This window comes from Colletes latitarsis, chromosome 2 (genome assembly GCF_051014445.1).
Source record: "Colletes latitarsis isolate SP2378_abdomen chromosome 2, iyColLati1, whole genome shotgun sequence".
NCBI classification, from domain to species: Eukaryota; Metazoa; Arthropoda; class Insecta; order Hymenoptera; family Colletidae; genus Colletes; species Colletes latitarsis.
The window spans coordinates 16348794-16373251 of NC_135135.1; the positions used below are offsets into that span (position 1 = coordinate 16348794).

General features: G+C 32.7%; 2 protein-coding genes across 27 annotated transcripts; both read right to left on the reverse strand.

Moving 5' to 3' along the window:
• On the reverse strand, nucleotides 1-8104 carry Gogo (thrombospondin-1 like protein golden goal). The gene is made up of 18 exons (XM_076782996.1): nucleotides 8051-8104; nucleotides 7858-7945; nucleotides 7541-7739; nucleotides 7280-7469; nucleotides 6973-7194; nucleotides 6502-6651; nucleotides 5826-6174; nucleotides 5573-5703; nucleotides 5252-5503; nucleotides 4889-5144; nucleotides 4571-4795; nucleotides 4336-4483; nucleotides 3019-3189; nucleotides 2721-2853; nucleotides 2387-2661; nucleotides 2194-2310; nucleotides 1701-1913; nucleotides 1-960 (listed from the first exon to the last, which is right to left on the reverse strand). Exons 2-18 carry the CDS (start codon nucleotides 7916-7918, stop codon nucleotides 480-482), a joined length of 3573 nt encoding a protein of 1190 aa, XP_076639111.1. The 5' UTR covers nucleotides 7919-7945; nucleotides 8051-8104; the 3' UTR covers nucleotides 1-479.
• Nucleotides 8105-11154: 3050 nt separating this feature from the next.
• Sw (cytoplasmic dynein 1 intermediate chain short wing) lies at nucleotides 11155-23599 on the reverse strand. 26 transcript variants are annotated; one of them, XM_076774121.1, is made up of 14 exons: nucleotides 23448-23599; nucleotides 22917-23039; nucleotides 22730-22826; nucleotides 22561-22666; nucleotides 22357-22484; nucleotides 19601-19636; nucleotides 17794-17814; nucleotides 15015-15062; nucleotides 13266-13418; nucleotides 13009-13165; nucleotides 12555-12927; nucleotides 12253-12484; nucleotides 11588-12015; nucleotides 11155-11406 (listed from the first exon to the last, which is right to left on the reverse strand). In XM_076774121.1, the coding sequence occupies exons 2-14, from the start codon at nucleotides 23016-23018 to the stop codon at nucleotides 11227-11229; spliced, it is 2061 nt and encodes a 686-aa protein (XP_076630236.1). In that variant the 5' UTR covers nucleotides 23019-23039; nucleotides 23448-23599; the 3' UTR covers nucleotides 11155-11226. The 26 variants fall into 26 exon arrangements, with proteins under 26 accessions (XP_076630236.1, XP_076630203.1, XP_076630210.1 ...); XM_076774088.1 differs by having other exon boundaries at nucleotides 13266-13442; XM_076774095.1 differs by having other exon boundaries at nucleotides 19577-19636.
• Nucleotides 23600-24458: the final 859 nt, after the last annotated feature.

Genomic DNA, 24458 nt, shown 5'->3' on the forward strand with positions numbered 1-24458 from the left:
ATCAATTCCGTGCTTAATAGAAAATATTTGTATTTCTAAGATATTAGACCTTACTCTCCCCTCCCCTCCCCTTGTATTTTATATTTTATATTTCGAATGAAAATAGAATCGATATTTTAACATATGTCTAAAATTTGAGTATTTGAGAATTTTTTTAAATATTTTGAAACATTAGCAATTTAAAAAAAAAATGAAGGAAGCTCCCAAAATGATAATTATTGAATACTTTGATGCATTTATTTATACATGTTTTTATAAATCTATATTTTATTATTCAAAGGCGATTAGTATTTGTTACGTCCAAAAAACTTGTAAAATTATTACATTATCACAAGTGAAATAAATACATTCTAATAAAATAATTTAATTTTCGATGGCATCAAAATAGTCAATAGGAGAAAAAGTAAATTGAGGGGTAAAAATTACAGCTAAGGTAGAAATGTAATAAAAAAGTAGAAAAGTGTAGCCTCATATAATTTCTAATCGACGTAGTCATCATCGTCGTCGTCAACAAATCTAATGTTTAGATCGTAAAAAGATCCCTTCTTTATGCAAAGTGTTTCTATGCCATAATCTGGGCTTTGGATATTTACAGAAGCGTCAACATCTTTATTATTTAATTTTCGGACATGAGCAAAATTTTGTAAAGGACTCCCCGACAATTCTGTCATGGGAATGTTCACTGCGTCCTTTTTATTTTCGAACGGTTCGTTGCAATCCATTATTTGTTTATATTTGCACTCCACGTTCGTTATATCTTCGTCTTGAGTTTTGAAAAGCATTTTCTGACTGGAGCTGTATTTTGCGTTCAGAAAATCCTTTTGCAAAACTTTCTTCGAAGCAGAATTCAACTTTTCTTTATTATCCTCGTCCTTGTGGAGTATGTTTATGGGACTCCCAAGGATACTTTTTGGAGGATTAGGCTCCTCGCTTGGTTCTTCCTCTTTACCTATACGAACTCTATAAAAAAAAAAAAACATAAAATTTAATACGAAAATAATTTAAAAAAAATTTGAATGGTACTTTATTATTGAAATGTTGAGAAATGTATTCTCCGTAAACAGAGTGATTGTTAAATGCATTTTAATACTGTAGACCTAAACGATCATTTAGAAAATTGAATCCTAAAATAATTATTAAGTTCCTTTTCATATTGAGTTTTACAATTTGTTTTTAAATTTCGGGGGAAAAGTTTTCGCATATAACAACCATTCATTGTATAGATACACACAAATATTACTCTTATATTTATAAATAAATTGAACATTTATAGCGTAAGAAAAAAGAAACGGAACATAGTTTGGTAACATAAATAGGAAGCATAGCAAACTTAGTATAATTTGATGCATTAAATAATAATAAAGTTAAAAAATATTGTGTTCTTTAAAATATATGAATTTGGTGCATAATAGTGGGAAAACGATAGTGCATGTAGAATTTTTAAAACACTAAATTTTATTTATAAGTTGAGAATTATTTTGAAAAATTTAACAAAATGTATAGGCTTCTCTGAACCAAACTATTCAATTGACTAGTTATTTGAAAATTTCGCCCAACACCGGAAATAATCAAGATCAAATTACGTGGTTCAGTTCGTATAATAAAAATTACCTTCGTCCATTATACGTTTTTAAAAATATTGCTATATATAGACAATTGTTGGCATTGCCTCGATATCGTGTAAATAAATATTAGCTCACCTTCTGTTTGGAAACACGCAATATTGTTTATGTTCAAGAATGCCAGACACAGACTCCATGCTTACTTTAATACTAGAATCTACAAGAAGTTTTTGTACAGGGAATAATTTTTCATAGGTCCTTGTTCTGGAATACCCAGAAGCCTCATCACAAATTAGATTTTCATAATCAAAATTTTGGCAGCTTTTTTCTTCTGTCTTAAAATATTTCTCGCTATCAACATAAAATAGTTACATTTATTGCGTGGATACAATGTTTAAAAACATCCAATTGTAATGATTTCAATAAGACGTGTGTGAGTAATGATCATTCGTACAGTTGCTATGCCAGCCAGCTTTAACTTGCATTTAAAATAAATTCTATCAAATAATAAGTTCAGCAATGTTAAATAAATTAAACTTTTCTACGACTATTACACCTATCATTCCCTTAAATTTGTTTACATCAATTTGACAATGTTATTGATAAGAATAAATATATTTTTACGACTCACCCTTGATCAAATTCGAATTTAAAATCTTGGAAACTAGATAGTTTCATTCGTCTATATTCGGAAGGTGTTAACGTGGCACCTTCGGTTTCGTGAGTCAGAATAGAGTTTCTTTTGCTTCTGTAAATAAATACTTATGTAATCAGCAACAGTAATGTTACTAGCGAATATCTAAACGATAAGTATCATTATTTACCCTAAACAGAGTTCCTCTGTGTCGAGTTTGAAATCCTCGATCGGTGGAATCCAAACTAAAAACGCAGGATCCATTCCCAAGTAGGACCCAGGGACAGCACTAGCGTTTGCTACGTTATAATCATAGTAATCTAATTCCAATTCCGAATCAGGATTCGCCAGACTAAATTCCGAGCCTGGTCCTTGCAGAAGTTTCTCGCGATTTCTTCTTTCTTTCGTTTCTTTTCCACTCCCCAAACTCGAAGCATTCGGAAGGACGCTTTCGAGAACAGATTCCTAAGCGTTTAAGAAGACTTATTAGCATTTAACAATTTATTTGACAAATATATACATACCTTCTCCCCAGAACAATTATTTTCATTGCTCTGATCTATTTTTAAACTACTATTACTCGTGTTATCTTGCAGTTTCTCGTTCTCTGTATTTAATGTCTTCTCTTCCGAGCTAGTAGAATCTATTTTTCGCAATCTGTACAATAAATGATATTACTAATAATTTATAAAACACCGTCAGGTGAAACTTATACATTTAAATATTCAAACAAAATTTCAGGCAAGTGACAATGGTTTATAAAATTAAAATTTCTTATAAAAAAAATATAGTATATATTCTAAATAAACATCGAAAACTTACTTTACAGGATAGGCATATTTAACTTCCGGCTTATTGTAAACGAGGATACTGGAAGATAATAGTAATTTATCACAGTTTGATTTCATTGATGTCATAGTATTGTCCGAAAACGTCTCCGTAGTATTATTTAATTTTAAAGTACTGGAACTCAGCGTAGAGCCAGCATCGTATCTATAATAAATGAAATAATTATTCTTTAAAACGGACAATATGTATCTTTTTTTATTACCTAAAGTTTCTTCCTTTGAAATTAGTATACAGGGTGTTCGGCCACCCCTGGGAAACATTTTAATAGGAGATTCTAGAGGCCAAAATAAGACGAAAATCAAGAATACCAATTTGTTGATGGTGGCTTCGTTAAGAAGTTATTAACGTTTAAAGTACCGCCAATACTGAATTTTTTTCTAGAAAGTGGGTAGGATTTCGGGGGTATGTCTATTCACCAAAAATGATTGCAATTGACACCCGCAAGCGAAAATAATTTTTTTAGAATTAATTGAAAATTTTTTTTTTCGTTGAAAAATTTAGGCACCTAACCCCTGTCGATTTTTCTTAAAAATTCGTTTTTGATTTTTAATAATTTCGCTTGACGTCTTACAAAAAAATTGTCTAATACTTTTTTGTAGGTACCCATGAGCTTTACTTCAGAAAAAAGTTTCATTGAAATATATTCACAATTGTAGGAGTTATGGCTGTTTGAAAATTGGACCATTTTTATGGAGTTTTTCTCATTTTGCAGGCTCAAGGACCAACTTTTCGAATATTTTTGCGATTTGTACATATTTTCCATCAAAATACGCGTATTTTGCTTTTTTAAACATTAAAATCGTCCAATCCGTTCAGAAGTTATGACGTTTTAAAGATTCGCATGAAAATTCGGGCAGACATTTCTGGCCAGAAATGACATTTTCGGTAAGGAATTTTTTTCTCGAAACTGAGTAGGATTTCGGGGGTATGTCTGTTGACCAAAAATGCTTGCAATTGACCTCTGCAACTAAAAATAATTTTTCCAAGACGATTCGAAAGTCTTTTTTTCACCCAAAACTTTCAGCACTTACTTGAATTTTTTTCTCGAAAGTGGGTAGAATTTCGGAAGTATGTGTATTCACCAAAAATGATTGTAATTGACCCCTGCAACCGAAAATAATTTTTCTAGAACGATTTGAAATTTTTGAATTTAATTGTTAATAACTTTTTAACGAAGCCTCCATCAACAAATTGGTATTCTTGATTTTCGTCTTATTTTGGCCTCTAGAATCCTCCATTAAAATTTTTCCCAGAGGTGGCCGAACACCCTGCATTTATTACCATCCTTACCCGGTTAAAGTATCGGCACTATCATACTGTTCTTCATTGTTGCACAAAGTTTCTTTCGTAGAATCTTTCACAGTTGCTTCTATCATCGATATCATATCAGAGATAATTGTACTTGTAGACAGAAATTGAAATCTTCCCGGCATTAACTCTAATTGCAATACAGATTTTCAAATAACAGTTTATTCTATAGACTACTTTAAATCGAATAACAAAGGATACGATTGTTTATTTTTACCGGAAACGTCGTTGAAAGTATCCAGATCCTCGGCGACTCGGTACTTCCTGTATTTTATGATGAACTGCAAGGTCAAAAAAATTGAGATGATAAACATAAGTATCAAAAGCAAGGCAGTTACTAAATGCGCCGGTTTCCAAAAAATCCATTCTTTCTCGATGTTCGTCGAATTTATGTCAGAAGGCACGACGGTTACACTTCCATTCCTTTCTAAATATTTTTTATCTGTAATCGGATCACATTAAACTTGCAAATACATTGCGACCAAAACGGTTTCTGTGAAATCAAATTTCAGTTGAAGTGGAATTAAATGTTTACCTAGTACAGCCGCGTGAACAAGAAAACCACCGATGCAAGTATCTCCGGATGCCGTGAGTTCGTCGCTAAAAAATTCCAATAGTAAATTTTCCCCGGAGCTGATCAGTGTCCTCGCGGTATATTGTATTTTATCCGAAGAAATATCGGATAAGAGGTCGGCATTTAAAGAATTTCCGTCCCGTATTCGAAAGTACTGCCCCAAGCAGGGAAATTGTAATTGATCCAAGTGCAATCCAATCACGAAATTCGCGTTCGCCTGGATAAATCAAATTAAATATACGATCAGCACAGTAATGGAACTGTATTTACATCGACGTCGCGTTAGAATTATAATTTAAATTACGAATAATTGTTTGCCGATACCTGTAAGAGCCAAAATGATCGGCCAGGGCATGCTTGGGTATTGGCTGCGAGTATTTTTCTGGAGACTTTTCCTTGCAGCATGATTCGACATCCGCATCGACATTGCGACCCTATTTCAGCTGCGATTTCTGGTTTTGTCGCGGCCAAAGCTGCACCATGACATTCGGAACTTTCGATTCGATTGTGCAACACATTTTTGCTATAGCCATCCAGAAACATATGGCCACAAAATTCCGTTTCTATCGCCTTGCCCTAGAATTTAAGGTGGGCTCTTAAATTTATTCGTCCTGCCCATTCGACGGGAATAATTGAATAAAATACCTGGCAAAATTTTGCTCCATACTTTGGAGGTGGGGTATCGCAAAAACGATAACGATTTCGAATTCCCCCGAAACAGGAGCTGCTGCAAGGACTCCAAGAGCTCCATGGCCCCCACCCAGCAATATCGCCTTCTACATGATTGAAAATTAGTTTAACAAAGCTACGACTAAATCTTCAAAACATAAAAAATGTCTGATCAATTTCTATTTTAAAGAAATGCATTCAACGCGATCTGTTATAAAATATTGTCTACCTTGAAAAGGAAATGTTGGTATGCAAGATATCGTAACGTCCATCATGGCACCCGTGATAGCTTGACTAACATAGACAAAACAGTATTCGACAAATTTCTCCGTAAAAAGGTCGCAATCAAAAGTTAGCGAGTGTTTGCCAGGTATCGATCTGGATTCCGTGATGTAATGAAGACTGGAAGGTGAAGCAACCGAGGTAACGTCGGCTTTTAAGCGACCATAAACACGTACACGATCACCTTCTAATCGACAGGAAGGATATTCAAAAAGGACGGCTACACCTCCCAGTCCTTCACAAGGATATATCGATCTTGCATGAACCGTTAGTTTGAATTCTTCTGACCAATTAACCTACAATTCGAAAACGAGGCAATCAAAAATCCAAAAATTAAACATCTATTTAGTTTTTCATTATTGCATTAACCCCTTAACGCTTCAGCTATTATCTTCTCCTTTATAATTGTTATTATCACTATGGTATCACCACATTATATAACAGACTCTTTTACGTAATCTCCTGTATTCTATCTAATATACTTAAATAAAAATCCATAAAATAATTGGCCTCCAATTTCGAAAAATATCTGGGCGTTAAGAAGTAATTGAAATAACATCTCACATGATTCGAAAGTTTCCATTTTATTCTGAAATTAATTAACTAGTTTCTATACTATCTACCTTCATATATACACTGGTATTTGGTGCTGTCGGATTCGCGCTAGAAGCTTTCAATCTGATTAAATAATTTCCAGGTAATCCGAAAAATTCACACTGTAAAAGTATAGTCTTTGACGGTATAAAACCTCTTATTTCTTCGTAATGTAAAATCTACAAAGGTGGAAATTAATTATAGATATACCAGCTGAAAAGATTCACTCCCTCTCATTTAATATAACTCAACGTTTCACTTATAATTCCCTAATTGATTGTAAAACATCTAAATTAACACCTAAATATTATAAAGTTTCGAAGCGCCCCATGATACTAATTGCATTTTGTAAATACACCATGCCAGTTAAGGGTTAATAAAAAAGAATAATCTTCTGTTAAAAGGAGCTAGAATAATTTATCTGCGCAATAAAAAGAAAAAGTGTTATAAATAAATGGAAATAAAAATTGATAAAAAGTAGGAAGTATGTTTATACTTGCTTGAGTATGAGTGTTATTCTGTAAATAACAAGCAGTCACGCTGGACCCGCAATATATTAATTGTAAAATATAAACAGCTACAGGAACATTCTCCGTTGGACTACAACTTGTTCCATCGTATTTTACAGTGATCGTAAAGCGTTTGTTTGGATAAGTAACAATTTGTTGAGACTCTAAAAAGATTTTAGGTGTCGGCCACTTCACGTTCAATATTTTACTCGTCTACGAACGAAATTGCCCATATTTGTAACGTTAAAAAATTTCGATAGATAAAAACGACAGAGAATATGGTGAATAAAAATTTTACAACCTGATAGAGGGAGGTAGTAGGCACTGAAGAATTTTTGTATTTGTACTCTACTCGCAGAGCGTAAATTCCGCCGCGAGTGAAATATCCGCAGGGAATATTAATCGAAATGGTTTCGTTTCTCGACGGCAGTTTCTCTAATCGTATTTCACCGATTAATTCTGATATGTTATCGAGGAGGTACAATATTCTATGAACAATAGAAACAATTAGAAATTACAAACAATACCGTGGTATTTTTCATAATGGTAGCTAATTTACCGCAATAAAGGCAGTTCGTTGGAGAAATTCTCAATCTTCTCCTTCTCCAATTCATTTGTTTGCTTCGTTTCTTCCAATATCGGGTCTGAGTTTACAACAAGAACCGTAAGATCTCCCGAAAGAGCTACGTGAGAAGATGGTGTATCAATGTTCAATGCACCGAACTCTTCGTCGTCTTCCGTAATCGATCTAGTGAAACCTGAATGCCTCGTTTTATTAATTATCACCCAGGCAATCGCTTATAAAATATTAAAAAGCTACAATCTTGCTTTGTCCACAGATTTCTTAAATTAGTTATAAAATTCGAGGAAATTTACCGTATTCAAGGAGGATAGTAATTAGTATTCCGAAGAAGAGCCATTTAGATTTCAAATTCATATCCAGATTGTCATCCGTATTTCATTCCTGGAGATGCAAATAAATATTCGAATATACGCAGGCTACAGTTTTTCTTCTAAACTTTAGTTTTCGAGTGAAATTATTCCCAATATTCGAGCTTTGTAAACTTACGATATTCTTATTTATTTCGACGCGAGCATTCTCTTCGAGAAGAATCTCTTCCCGCTCACAAAATGTGAAAACATAAATGGTCTCTTCGCGAATATGCCACGAATCGATATCGAAGGACGTAAACTTTCGCTCCTTATTTTTCCACTTATTCCACCATTTTCACAATTTTAAAGTATTTCACATTTTACCGCTCGAACGTCACAATCCGTGAAACGAACACTGTAGCTGTACAACTTATTTTTAATTAAGCTTCAACGACGTTGCACAACGAAATTAAAATAAAATATTCACGGACGAGCTCGAATAATTAACTGTAACTAAATTTAAACGAAATTTTTCGTATGAAAATGTTTAAAATTTTTAACAACGAGGTACTATTATTAGAGTTTATAAACATTTCGTATTATTTAAATGCATACGCGTGAACTACGAATCCGAAACGATATACCTATACAATATAAAATTAATACGACGCGACGAATAACGTAATTTGTATGAAAACTTTGAAAGGTCAAAAATCGATTGAAGACTATCAAACGCATTCTACCTGAACTTATATTTTTTTACGAATCGACACCTTTTCCCATGATAAATTGCAGGAGGGGGCCTAGTTAACGATAAAATAGACTGTCGAACGATACATTTAACTAGAAAAAAAAATATAAAGAATATTTGTTGAGACGTAAGGGTAAAACACGAACGACTCATACGCGGTTCATAAGGCAACTAAACCGAGGTCGACGGCCAGGATTCTCACCCTTATTCGTCTGCTAACCCCACTACGGAGGTCGTTCATTGGGGTAGAGAATTCTGACAAAACATCGACTTTAATCAATGGAGGGATTATATCGATCTGCATTTTGCTTCTCCGCAGGAGTGCCTCTTTTCTCGTTCCTTTTTGTTTTCAAGGGTCCTTATTTCTCTCGTTAAGCGTACAACCACAATAGCAACGTCAAAAGGGTGTTAATTACGTTTCTCGGCAAAAAACTAATTGCGATAGCAAACGTGCGTCGTTTAACTATTTTGACGCGACGAGAAAAGCGACGGAACGAACACGAAATAATTTAATTTTTAAATTTTACGTGTCGATCGTTTAGTTTTCATTTTCGTGCAAATGTGCAAATATAAAATATTGGGAACAGAAATTATGAAGAAACAATTTCATGGAAAGTGCAACCATACGCTCACCATATGGCGCATAGTATTAAAGTGACCAGACTTCCCGGATTTGAGTTATTTGTAATTGGACATTGACATATTGGTAATTGAAGTTGATTATGTTTGTAAGAATATATATAGTGTAAAAGATGTAACAAAACAAAGTTTAGAAGGATCTTATAAACAAAATTTATTTCACGGAAAACTACGTATAACGTGCAGCAATGTACAAATAAATATAAATAATACTTCAAGATTATTTGCCTTGTATGTTTTGCAGCTACCTACTATAATATTTTCGCAAATTTGTTAAGTGATTTTGAAGAGGGGTGGTGTGAAAAGAGTGGGGAGCTTGTCTCGCATTCAGCACGAGACATCTGGTCACTTTAGTAATATATATTAGAATGTTGTCATGTTTATAATATTACTAGACACGTTGTAGTAATATTATTGTGAAACGTTCCCCTTAAATATTACATCAATATGCCAGTATTATAACGGTATTGTAGAAATATTATATAAAATATAAAATTCTGTCTGGCTTCATCCTTGCACCTGTGACACTAGATTGTGCATCCGTGAGTCACCGTCCACCATATTGGATTTGTCCCACCGCACAAGTAGTGGAAATAAATGCATGTTACGCATAAACCGAACGAACATGAACTCGGAGCTTTGAATAGTTGAGAAAGGAAGGAAATGTGGGATTTGTTGGGAAATGGTACGAAACATTAACTCTTTGCGGAAGAAAAAATATTTTTTATTTTTAGAAGTCGCTCGATTAATACAAATTCTCAGAATGCAAAGGGTCAATCAAGTAATTGCTAGGAGAAAGTCCCTGGGGCTCGGGATCACACTGCATATCTAGTAAAATCTCTTGATCTCCCTAGTTTATATTTTTTTATTTTATGGTTACATTCCTATAAGATAACAGTAAATTATTTTAAGAAAAATTATAATAAGGAAAAAACAACCGCAGGTTCAGCGCTTTAAAATAAAATTTTATTTGTAGCAACAAATAAAACAACAATACAATTATTATTATTTATTGCAGTTTAAATTAAAAAAATGAGCATTACAAAAAGTTTTAATAAATTTATAATTACTTGTATTTAACAGAACGTTCAGTGTATAATAAATTGTGGAACTAATAAGTTTATTGCTAAAAATATGGTAGTGTAAAAGAAGTTTGACTTGAGCACAAATACGCATAAAAAAAAAGACGCAGAAGTATATTTAACAGTATCACATTTTAGATAAAGACCAGCAGTTTATTATAAAGTAATATTATATTTACAATTTTTAACCGATAATCTTTGATCAGTGAATTTTGTTATTTATTATATTATTAACTATATATTACAGAAAACGAAATTATGAGGGCTAAATTATTTTTGTATGGATATAAATAATAATGATAAAGTTATTTAAAAAGGACGATACTAGATATTATATTACTTTCAATTGGAATATCGTGTAAGTATTATGCTGAAGTTGTCTTTAATATGTTAGATAAAAGCAGTAGAACGGAAACAAAATATTCTTGAAAAATGATTCTAAACATAACGATGTATATTCACGAAAAATAGTAAAGAACAAATTATAATACAAATTGCTTGATGTAAATACTGTCAAATTCGTAATTATCGTATTGTATTTATGCAATTTTTTATTTCGAGTCGCGTTCATAGCTTGTATTATTTACATGCAAATACATGTTGTGCACATTCTTTATTATGTATCGCGTTAGAATCATTTAATAATAATATACTGCTTCTATCGGACACGTTGAGTTATAGCCGTTTGAGTTCGCAGTAATTGCATCTATATAATAAAAAGGTTAAAGTTTAACACTTTATACAGACTGAAGGTATTCCACAAATACTTAAGGGTACACCTATAAATTAAAATTAGTGCATAAACTTTCTTGTTTACTTCATTTCAGGTTTTCTATGGTTATAAATATTTTGAATTTATTTGATTTTTAACGTTTAAAGTACTCGAGCTAAATTTAATGGTTATAAGATAAACGTATCTTTAAAGGGGGGACACGTCTGTATCAGAGGGGTTATAGAACTTAACGATACAGGTTCTCGTAGATTAAGTTTATGCAATTCTTCGTCCGCTTTGTTGTTTTTCAACTCCTGTTGCGTGTATAAAAACTTATTCCACTCATCGATTCTTGGATGTGCCAAATGCTATATTCAAACGAACGTTATATATCAGTGAAACATATTTCTCTAAATATATTTCTACGAGCTTAAAACTTAACTCTTTGTGCAATCGATTATTTAGTACTACGTTCGTTCGTTACGTTCCTCACTTTTTGTCGATGAATGTCTTTGGCAAAGTGTTACTATAATAATATTTTAAGCTTACCTCGGCAACGTCGTAGACCCAAATCTTTCCAGTATCGTCGCCAACCGTTACATGTAAACCACTCGGTGTCCACGAGACTCTGTTAAGGGCTGGGCATCCTTCGATCATGATACTCGCGGTAGGCACTTCGGTATCTTGATTGAGATTCCATAAATCTAATCTTCCCGAATCGTCTACGGCAGCGAACAGTGCTGGGTGGGTGGGAGACCATGCAACGTCGTAAACGTAATCGCCATTATGCTCGAAGGAATAGAGGGGTTTGTTCTCCTTCAGACTCCAGAGCTTGATCGTCCAGTCGATGGAAGATGTTAGGAACAGGTGCGAGAAATCTATTCCACCTTGGACCGCGTGTGTACTAACTCCAGTAACTGGTCCTTGGTGACCTTCGTAGGTTTCTAATACTCCTGCTTTCGTACCGTGACGACAAGCTACCAAACGAACATGTATTATTACAGTGACTCCTTTTAATTTCCATTAAATTTCTGCTCTACATACAGTGGCGGACATATTATGTATACAACTTGTTATAGCCACATAAATAATACGAGTGTACTTATACACCGATTTGTTACACTCTTTCCATACAATGTTACCAAGTGGTCGTAAGTCTGCCACCGTATGTTTCAGAACCGTAGAACGTTAAATTGGCTAGCATAATTATTTACCGGAATAAACAGTACCATCCTCGCTGCCTACCACGAAATTATTAACGTCGCCATGAGGAAACGCTAAACAAGTAGCAGCGATTGCTTTCGATTGTTTTACGTGTAGCTCCAGTTTCTCATGCGGCTGTGACAACATGTCTAAACTCCACGAACATAGTTTCCCGTCGGTGGAAATGCTTATCAAGTTGTGTGCGTTTTGGGCCCCGACAACGTTTAAACAATAGACGGGATGCTATCGATACAATCGTTAAAGATTAAGGCGAGATCGTGAGACTGCATTTCGAATAATTTGAACAACTTACAGTGTGCGCGTTCGCAGACAATGGCGTGCGTTGAATCGGGGTTCGTTTTTGCACCCTGTTATCCCAGAGGACTATCTGTCCGGAATAAGTGCCACCTAAGATCAGATTAGGGTGAAATCTCGCAAAGGTGATCGACAATACCGGCGACTGACAGTGGAAAATGAACTCTGGCGTGGTTTTTTTAAATTTCGTGTTCCAAACCAAACAAACCCCGTCAGGGTCGTTCGGGGTGTCGTCGTTGTTGTTATAAGAGGCCGCGAGCAGTTCTGGAAACTGCGGCGACCAATCCATCGAAGTGACACAGCGATTACGAGACCATCGATCGCAGAAGAACGATCGATTCAACCATAGACGTTGATGGCTCTTCTCGTCCCTAAGATAGTACAAGCATTCTTTGTCTTAAAGAAAATTCTTTCCTGTAAATACGATTTAAACGCTGTTAATCTTTACTCACATTCCATCTTCACCGTCCATGTTGCCAGTATAATCGGTATAAATATCGACTGATTCCCCTAACGCCCTTTCCACGATTCTACTAGTGCGATCGAGGAATCGTTGAAATTCCTCGGACAGTATAATCATTTGTTTTTCCTCCTCGCTAAGTTCTTGTACTACAAATTAATATTTTCAAATTTCTCCCTTCGGAATTCCAACTCGTAGAAAATAAAAAAAAAACAGTCTAATACGAAGCTGTTCGTTCGGAAAGTTTACCTTCTTTGGGCTTTTCCTTTTCCTTTTCTTGCTCCACTTGCGTAACGGCGGGCTGCACTTCCTTAACTTGCGGCAAACCGTGGGGTAGAATTCCCGGGGGCAGTTTGCTTTGGAAACCGTCCACGTGCGGCAAGCTGTTCTCTTCATCTTCGGCTTGGCCATCATCAAATGTCAAAACTGTGGTGAATAAGCTGGTTCCGCTACGAATACCCTAACTTCGATACATCTATCTACCCCTGGCAAACGTCCTACTTAAAAAATTCGATTCGCTACGTTTTTGCAAAAATGCTGTATCGGTCGTAACAACGCTACCACGTTCGCTGCTAAGTGAATTTTCGTCGACGGCTCGTGTAAAATACTCTAAGCGACGTAATGAATTTTCACGAATGAAACTTCGGCAAATGAACGGACAAAAGAAAAGTAACGCGTTCGATCCGCGTAAAATAATTTTTCCGTAAACCACGCGGTTCTCTTCATGTATTGTTATGAATTTAAAAATTTTGTTCGGTAAAAAGTGTAACGAGAAACGATATTCGTTCGTACGTTAACGTAAAGAAAACAAAGTGTTGACAAACAAACTGCACAAGCGTCAGGTTTAAAAATAAGGGATGCAACTCTCTTTCAAAAGCTTTTATAAAAGTATATTAAATCAATGAGAAAAAAGATAGTTCGTCGGGAAACGAATAAAACATACGCAATGTCGGAGAAACTACTGGAATCAAGTTTAATCGTCATGCATTGATATTAGTTACATTAGAAGGTGGGCTGCTTGTTGGTGGATCACATAAATAATAATTTAATTTTCATGTAAAATAATTACGATTGTTATGAGAATTATTTGAAACGGTATCTCTCCACCCTTTTGTTTTAGAATAATACGTAAGTGAAAAGAAAAGATGAAAATAAGAAGACTAAATCAAATCATGATTCTTTTTTAAAATGAAGCGAATAATGTTGTGTTATAATGCCACGTTAACTGACACACTTTCCTAGTTCCAGTACCCATTAGCCAAAACACTTGCTTTTCATGAATTCTGAACCAACAAGAATCATATAAAAAATTTGGGCAAATTTTATTTACGAACAACGAGTATAAAATGTCAGAATTCGTTTACGAATTAAAAACTTTTGTTCGGTTGTTCGCGAATAAAATCTGTTCAAAGTTGGTGTCAAATAAAATAAAAAAAATAAAAAAAAACGTTTATATATGAATATAAAAAATAGAGTGGAGGTTTATTAACGCAACTTCCCAAGTCTCATGCAGCATTAAATGAATATGTAACTTAGTTAGACGAAAAAATATTAAAGAAATAATGTAAAGTTACGATCTGAATCGAGAAATTCGAATCAAATAAATACTGTTTCAGTGTAAAACGAAATGACAATGATAAGAGTAGTTTATTGTATTGCTTTGTTCATGCGTTGCAGTGAAAAAGAACGAAGAACGTAATAGAACTATAAATATATACTGTCTATGCATGCGTAATAAATAAAGCACAAATTTTTACAATTATATAACAAACCATAATAACTACCTAATAATCCAATGATTCATTAAGCAATTTTTAGTGTGAATTAATAGTACAAGTTCCCTCCTTTCAGTGCATATAGAGATAGTAATTTAATAAAAACAAAGTTATATGAGGATTACTTTCAAATGCAATTTTGTGAAAAAAAAAAAAAAATGAATATAATTACATTCGTGATATAATTAGGTAGAGTGAATCATCTCTAGAGAGGATTACCTACCTGTAAATTCGTCCTCCCATTCTAAACCAGGATTTAGATTGTACTCGTCTTGAAGGAGGGAAAAGAAAATGTCAATCAATCTTGTGTTTCATTATGTTAGTAATGTTTGTTTCTAATTTCATGTCTCTCATAGGAAATTATTGATGTATACTGTAAGGGTCTATTTAATCAAACTTCTAAACGTGGAATTAAAATATATACACAAAAAATGATATTTATATTTAATATAATACTTAATCGAGAATAACTGAAATTATGCATAAGACCTATCGGTTAATATTTATCGTTTACCATGCAAAATACATCAACAATTATCTAGAAAGATTGAAACGGTTATGTCAAATGAGTAATTATAAATACATCTATAAACATGCATATAGTATACCCTATTATGTTTCTCAACAATACGCTAAAGGGATCAATGAAAAATTTTTATAAACATTTTCGATCTATTAAAATAAAATACATATATAAGGTATTTATCTAAAATAATATTTGTACAAGGCATTTTTACTTTTCGATCTATACAAATTATATTCTAATTGAAAAAACAATTCCAAGAAAATATTTTTACTCTTTTAGGACCTCCTGATTATGTTTCGACTATTACAATTTTATTTTAGATTGGATTATGAACAAAATTAACCCTCAGATAAATACGAGTACCTTCTGTAGCATTTTACTTTTTCTGATATACGTTTGTTGCTTGTAAATATTTGGAAAGTGTTTAAAATAAATTTTACAGCAAAAAGTTGAATACATTCTTCTCTAATAAAGTAAAACTTTTAATTTCCAAATTATTGTCAACCTGTAGATAAATACCCTGTATATAACTGTACTGATTTCAAAGTTAAGACGAATTATAAACACGATCACGATCCCTTCAGGTTTTTCTATAGACTTCAGCTAAAAATAATCATATATTTATTATAAATAATACCATCAATATTATTATTCTTTAGTATGACAAGACTAACATAAGAGTTGTTCCCTTGAAATTTGAGGAATTAGTATTGTCTTTTAAAAATAAATCTATCGTGAAACTCAATCCTCGGAAATTTTAGAAACAATAAAAAAGAAGGGGACGAAGAAAGAATTCATAAAATTTTGGTATAACAAACTGACATCTCCGACTGCTAACACGTTACAAATAAAATCGTTTGCAATTTGAATTGTTCAATTAAATTTATTTCAAGAATTAGAAATAAAATAGCCCTTCTTGAAATTAAAATCCTCTCGGAGCGTTTTTTTTTTAGAATTATATCAATCGTTAGAACAACGTACTTGTTACCTTCGTAAAACGTATCTATGGGACAATATTTTTATAATTTTCACTAGATCGCTATCACGAAAACCGTGCTATTAAGAAGCAATGTTTGCATTACAATACACAATCATACCAGATTGTAGCAACAATGAATTATTGTTTTGCGAAACTAAAAACTTGAGGCGCTGAACCTTTAACTGTATCGTTCCTTCTATTTCAACACAAAGTTTTAATTATGATATTCGCTAACCCCAGCACCATAACATTCTTTTCCATGTTAGTACACCGTAATATACCAAAAATTACCGAAATAACCGTTATATCGCGCCGAGAACTCTGGAAGGTGCGTTAAGTTGTGACAAGATTTGCCAATGGATATTCGTTAAACATTTTATATTATAGACAGTCCCTATTTCAAACAATATCGAAAGATCTGGCAAAACAATTTGAACATTACAAGTACAAAGTTTTAAATATTATTCGTTCGAAACGATACTTCTGTTTACAGAATAGCATTACTGTTAATTCCAATACAGTGATGTGTAATGCATCACAACACCAATTTTCCTTGATTAAAATTGTTGATTTTAGACACTCAAATTAGCAGACACTTTTCAATTTAAAATAAATAATCAAATACTCCAAAGGTAGTCTGTATACACAATAAACGTGTTTATTTAATGCTGATGTAAAACAAGGCGTGTGTTTCAGATTGGATATTTCATATTGGATATTCAGATTGGATATTTCATATTGGATATTCAGATTGGATATGCATGAATTATATTAGGCAGGCTTGGCAGTAATTTTTATTTTGTAGACAGTGTTGTGATTCTTAATTTACGTTCGATGCCTAATAAAAAATACTCGATGATAAATTTTCACTTTTCGTAAGAGACACGTGTACGGTCCGTACTTTGAAAATTAAGTAGTGTAAATGCCAAAATATTTCCGTTTGAGAGTCGGGATGTCAGATAAATACTTAAAAAGTAATAAATACAGTAACCAAACGTAAATACACTCAATAAAAGTAGATCGACATAAAAGGTAAAAGAGCTAAAAAGTGTAAAGCAATTTATAAGATAGTAAAGATACATTAGGTTTTGGGTGGAGAGTCATTTTTGCATTTCTGTATTATTGATAAATCTTGTTTAAATCTATAAATTAATACTTTTGCTCTCTTTGTTATTAAAAACGTCGTGTTTACGATTAGGGAGAAAAGAGAGAGAGTGCATTCTCAAATTTATAACTTTTTTTTTCTTTTTTTATAGAAAACGAAACACAGTAATAATTTTCTTACCTTAAAAATTAATTTCGATATAAGAAAAACTTTGCATTTACTTGTGAAATTTAATTCGACAGTTATTCTACGTATATATTATCCTAATACTCTGTATTTGGTTCTCATTATATACATTTATATACTATTAAACCGGGAGAAAGTAATGGAATGAAGCTAAACCTAAATCTGAACCTAAAACTTTTTGAAAACCAAGAGAAATCATAACTTACCGTAATAGTCGAATGCATGAGCTGAGAAGGGGAGGGAAAAAAATTGCACTTAGTTACAATCTCGTAAGAATGCACTACACTAATTTCACCTCTCTACACTCAGACCATACATAATTAAACGAAAACTAATTAAATGTTCGTGAAAAATAAATTAGAAAAATAATACACAATATTGTTGTAAATCAGTTATAAAGGTTTGGAAATTAAAAGTTCACGCAATATATATAACTGATAGCTTGTTTTACAGCATTAATAAGTTTTATTTTATATCAAGTTTGCAGTGTCATAGCCGTACTTTAATGTTCATAAAACTTGGTTATTGCTTGTAAAAATTTACGATCGGAAGTCAAAGAGAGTTGGATTTGTAATTGCATTAAAAAAAAAATACATACATATATATATATATAAAAAAAAATAGAAATAAAATTTGACCTGCTGAATGTAGTTAGGTGAATATAGATTTGTTAATTTTTATATCGTGCAGTGCTGTGATTCCTACATGTAAGAGGAAACATACATATTCGATGCTTCTTATATTAGTGAAATATGATTCAATTAAAGTTGTTTTTTTAGTTCTTAACATAATTCAACACTTTCCTTTAAATGTATTGTACTACACATCTTTGATTACCTAATAGAAAATAATGAAGCATTTGTGTTATTTAATGTGACTACCAATGGATGTTTATACAAAAGTAAAATTTTATATCTCACTTACATCCCTTGTCACACTTATGCCCACCCCCCTAAGTTTCTCAGAAACAAATTTTACTATCAATCTCAAAGGTAAATTTTGTTAACACATTGGGCAACTGGTAATGTGCTGTATTTTGCACATTACAACAAATACAAAACAATAGTTATCACAAGAACATTTGTCAATGTTGAATTTTAAATGCACAATGCCAAGAAAACTGGACTTTTAACGTGTTACAGTAACTAATACAGTTATGATAACACTGCTGTCTATAAATATTCATATCCATAAATTAAGAAAGCATCAATAATAATTAATTCGTTCGTTCGATAAATTTAATACTAGCACGCATGAGTCAAGGTACATTGACTTTTGTAATAATAATTTCCAAATATTCCCAACAAACAGGACGCCTAAAGTTAATGTATTATTTAATTCTTATAAACTGTTAGTACATAATTAAATTCTGTAAAGCGTGTTAAAAAGCAAGTCTTTTATGCCAACAAATATATATTGTACATGGGAATATATAAACGAAATAAACTGACCAAAATCTCGAGTCTAAATGGCCTTTTAACACTAGATTTACGGGCATTGATCGCACGTATATTTATTGATACCTTTCATGTTCACGATTACCTTAAAATACGATTTTTCTTTCACGTCATTGCATCAAACAAATTCAACGTAAGTTGTTAAAAAATAATATTTACGCGCTCTGCAATTTTAAATATGGAACTGACATCCGTCAAATTGACGGCTTCCGTAAATGTAGTGTTAAAATACACGATCTATCTTTGAAACCTTCGAAAATAAATGGTCTAATTCCATGTACAATATTTGATACATAATTCGGGGTTGTAGAATCAACGAAATTTAATCATAGCTTGTTCTTTTCTTTTATAATATTTGCTGGTACGTAAAACTATTATTGGAAGAATTAGTAAAAATTAGCAAAGCAGAGTGTGATCTCAAATTTGACTCTACATCCTTTTGCTTTAAACATGAATAGCAATGTATCTACCTCTATTATATACTGTTGTACAACAATTATAGGAAGGGTAATAAAAAGATGACAGAACATACATAGGTAGTTTGGTGCAGACCCACCTTTCCTGGGACGCCACCAGTCAATCTCAAAGTAGCCTGCGGAGTAAGAGTGAGTTGGTGTTGTTGTTGAACAGGAGTAGATGGTGTATGCAGAAGATGATGCGGACAGTTCTTGTGTCCAACACCGATTGAATTGACCGATTGTATCGCAAGAAAATCAAATACGCGTATATTTAATAATGCCGCAATATCAGTTAGATAATGGGACACACATGTAACATCTACATATCCAATGTTCGTGGTAAAAGCTATTAAAGCAAGAAATTTCATAATCGTACGTCTCGATTGTACTGCTACCAAAAGATCGTCCTTCGATATACTTTACCTAAACTTTACACTTTGATAAGAAGTCATAGTAAAGTAGGTGGTACGAATACGGGTAACGTTATAAAAACCATGCAGTTGATCCTGTTATAATTTATTTCGATAGTGATAAAAACAAACGTGAAAAATTAAAAAATTGTAACGAAACTAACTGAAATTGCGGGTGAATGAAATGGAAATATGAAATACAAAAAAACATAGTTGCCACCACCAGGGAAAAAACAATATTTGTGTCCGTAACCTGATTATGTGTTAAGTGTTTTCTATATCTACTACTATACTTTCTATATAACATACGATGTTTGCAAATAAAACTGTCGGAAATTTGTTTATTTTATTACTAAAACATTTTTTATATAAATCGTTATAATGATAAGAATCTTGGGATAGATAATGCATCTCTTTAGAAGATAAGAACTTGCTGCTTTCTCAATAACAGAATATCAAATTAATATTTCGATCAAAATACCATGTGTTCCTGATATTAACATTAACAAATACTTTTTTCAAATTCACAATTAAAACTGCAAAAGACTATTTAAAGAAATGAATGACTTTTTCACTTATAATCTAGTTTGTGTTACATTAAACGGGAATCTTTTAAATAATTACTTTGTCTGTTTAAAAAGTGTTGAGAATTATTAATAATCGAACAGAAGTTAACACACATAATGAAAAAATAAAATGACAATGCTACAAGTGAGTAACATGCCATTTTTGTATGTATGTATTTTAAGAATATGTAAGTTTCCTCATTAGCTACAATTAATTATAAAACACAATACGAGTGTGTAAATCATTTCTTATTATTATCACAAAAAAATTAAAGTTATGACTAAAACAAGGTTTTACCGATATGCTTGATTGTGTATTACAATCAATGTAATTTATTAATTAAAATATATACAATACTGTTAATACTTGGTGACTGTATTACAAATTATTATGTCATTGATGGCATATATTTTTAAATGATGCATTTTTATATACACCACCCACTTTACCATATTCGATTAATGCATTAAAGAAACGCTATAAATATTAAATATTTAATCACACACAATAATAATGCTATTTTTTGAAATAGTATCAATATGCCATAAATTGGTAAATTTTCATTTCAACACATTTTAATCCTTTGCATTCTTAAATAAATAACGTATAAATCCGAAATCCGAAATCCGGAAATTTTTTAATTATAGCATGAATTTTAGATGTGCTTTATTAAGAAATAAGAATAGGTAATTATAATTTATTTAAAATTTTAAATATTTATTCGTCGAATTCATATTACTGCTAATATAAAGAATGATCAATTATTGCACTCCAAAGCAACATTTTGTTCAATATAATGTTAATGAAATTATTACGAATATTCTCTAAAAATGTGATCATTTGGTACAATTTACTAAATTTATTAAAAGAATACCAGTATCAGACTACAAAGGATTAAAAATCAATGTAATAAATTGTGGAAACCATGTATTGTTATATTATCGTTATAATATGTATACAGGGTGTCCTATTTTAATTTATAAATGAATATATCGAACATATCGAATATACCGAAAGGAATCAAGATTGTTAAAATATTAGAAGAAATTATTTTGACGGAATTCAGATTTTTCGCGAAATCCTCGATCTTTATCGATCTCCATGTATTCAATCACGTTAATCAAACCTCTAAAGATATATTCATTCACAAATTTAAATGGAGTACTCTGTATATACAGGGTGCCTCAGATTTGAACGGTCAAACTTTGTCAATATATTCTATGGGTCTGAATAATAAAAAAAAACGATATGTAAACATAGGTCTTTGGAAGCTTTATTAAAAAATTATCACAAAAATATGGAGTATAACTATTCATGCCAGTTGTGTTCACTACCTGACGTTTTCAAAGATAATATGATACTTTTGGCACTTTCAGAAGTAATTAATTAAACTACAAATTTCATTTTTATCTTGTTTCGTTCGATCGAACGCGCCATTATGTATTTGTATCGATTCGTTATGGGACTTTATTTGTGTTCCGGATTATTTATGTTACCGGTGTTGAGTCACATTAGAACACCGAGCATGGAACTTCGTGAATGAATTAAGAAGCTAGACTTTTTTTAAAATACGTTTATAAGGAAATGAGTTTTGTAGGTAAACTGTAAATACGTACTTGATGAATTTGAGTAGTTTTTTAATGAAGCCTAATATTTTTTTTCTTATTTAGTCCTATAGAATATATCAATGAAGTTTAGCCATTAAAACCTGGGACACCTATACGCGTTATTTCTTTAATATGTATTTTTATTGCATTTAATCAACATTACTGTACTGTACGCTCCAAAACGTTGTTGTCCAGTAATTGAATAGATTGGTAAATTTACAAGAAGCAACATATAGTGTAGTAATTTATAAGATAGATGCAGTGACTCACCGTCGTGGGATGTGAGCGTTGTCTGAATGGTCTGTGTTTGTTTATTATAGACCACAGCTTCCTTCGGTGGAATATTAGTTTGAGCCACGGAGACGACCGTGAGTTCCCGATTTTTCCTACGTCCAGCGCTATCGAAGAAAAATTATATAAATTTCGCGTGGCAAATGCAGGTACACAGAAAACAGATTTTTGAAGTATACATACCTTTGAGCAGAGTTTATACTGGATGGTTGCAAACTAGCATCAGGAGTAGCATTGGCACTCTGTTCAGGTGTTAAAGAATTCATACTAGATAAGCTGGATAACACATCTGTAAATAATATAAATTATAAAATAAGGAATAATAATTAAACTGAGAAACAGAGATACGTACCTGATACTGGAGCTACCCCCAAAGATGAAAGCATAGCATCCAATTCTTTGCGTTGATCTTTGTCTGCACCTGCAGCACGGACCGTAGCTTCCTCGATCTTTAATACAAAAAATATAGATAAGTTAAATTAGAATGACAGACATTATAAATAATAAGTTATCAGTAATACAGAATAAAAATAACTTACATCTTTCTGTTCCTTCTCTCTTCTACGTCTCTCCTTTTCTTCCCTTATAGCTTGAAGCTTGGCCTTCTTCCTCTCAAGCTCAGCTTTTCTATCGGACATCATCTTGCTAGTCTGTTTTAATACCTAAAGAATATTCACGAATACATTAGAAATTAATGAAAAAATATCGTAGATATGTTAAAAGCGTCGTTAGGACTTATAAAACTCTTGGTAGGTTTCACGAAACTTAATGGAACTTAAATCGGGTTCGGTGCATTTATTGATTTCTGTTCCGTGACGTCAGTTTCTACAGAATCTCTGAAAGCCGCATCAACAAATTCGTACCCGAAATTCGAACTTTTACGATCGCCACATAAATAAATAAGTTTTCCGTGTTAAACACGACGAAACATGATTTGGAATTAATGTGACTCATTAATATCGAACGATGAACCCATCGAAAGACGTCCATCTGTCACACGGCAGTGCTGACATAACAGGCTGGTTCCAAAATGTTCACTATTTTGTTAGAGAAACTTGTCAAATATTTACCTTTTGTTGAGTAAAATATTTCAAAGATTTCGGTGCTATAAATTACAGTAGTTGTGGATTTCTACATCATCTATCCGACCCACCCGACATATGTACGAAACTTTCGCATTGCAACAATAGCACCACCGTTATAATACTTGGTACTAACGGAACAGTCAATCTATTTGTGCAGGAAACTACACAATTCCATAAATATGTTCCCTAGATGTCAGCAGTAGTTTATTCCTGACCGTAGCCTAAACGTAGTATACATGGTCTGTGGTGATTTATCGATTCAGCTTAGAAGACGACTCTTCTGCCCCTAACGTTCGGAATTCAGATTAAATATTATGAAACAATTATTCCCGAAGTGATCGAAATCGAATCAATATCCATTCGAATAAAACTTAACCCATAGTATCATGAAAATATTCAGTGTGAAATCGTGAGTGGCATCGTATCCTAGTGCTATGCAAATATTTAGTGTACAGTCGTGAGGGTCTTTGTTTCAAGCATGGTGATCTACTGAAATCAGTAAAGTCAGCAAACGTATAAAAGTATTTCTTTCATTGCATGGTGTACAGGGTGGTTAGAAAGCGTATAAATTTGTTGTCATTACTAACAATGTTAACATTGTTTTTCAAAATTGCTTTACGGTGGCAACAATTTTGCTTGACTGCATGCCAAATATTAATAAAAGAAAAGAACATAGTAAATGTATCGAGTGTCGTTTATAATATCCGATTAATCATAATAGAGAGCGTAGTTGATTTTCGGGGCAAAGGAAACCGAAATTTACATGGATTTCCTTTCCGTGCCGCGTTTCGATTGCTGTTTATCGTACCGGAAACTGCATAGTCCAGTCGGTTCCCACGAACCTTGTATGTTTGCCAGATAAGTGGAAAGCCAGTGACGTAGGTCACACTTTTGGTGGATTTAGGGAATCTCGAATTCGTACAGGCGTAAGCGGATCTGGCCTCTCTGGTCAAACGTGTAAAGGTCATCCTTGTTCGGTTAGGAATTACCTATATA

Bases quoted from the DNA above. Each gene is read 5' to 3' on its own strand.
- Sw (XM_076773974.1), bottom strand. From the start codon at position 23,018: ATGATGTCCGATAGAAAAGCTGAGCTTGAGAGGAAGAAGGCCAAGCTT. The intron at 17,815-19,576 runs GTATGTTCTGTC...TCCCCTTCTCAG, and splicing joins GTCTGCACCAAACTACCTAT to CTCATGCATTCGACTATTAC. The intron at 13,166-13,265 runs GTAAACTTTCCG...ATTAATTTGTAG, and splicing joins AAAGGAAAAGCCCAAAGAAG to TACAAGAACTTAGCGAGGAG.
- Gogo (XM_076782996.1), bottom strand. From the start codon at position 7,918: ATGAATTTGAAATCTAAATGGCTCTTCTTCGGAATACTAATTACTATC. The intron at 2,854-3,018 runs GTAAGTTTTCGA...TTTATTGTACAG, and splicing joins AAATATGCCTATCCTGTAAA to ATTGCGAAAAATAGATTCTA. The intron at 961-1,700 runs GTGAGCTAATAT...TTTTTTTTATAG, and splicing joins TGCGTGTTTCCAAACAGAAG to AGTTCGTATAGGTAAAGAGG.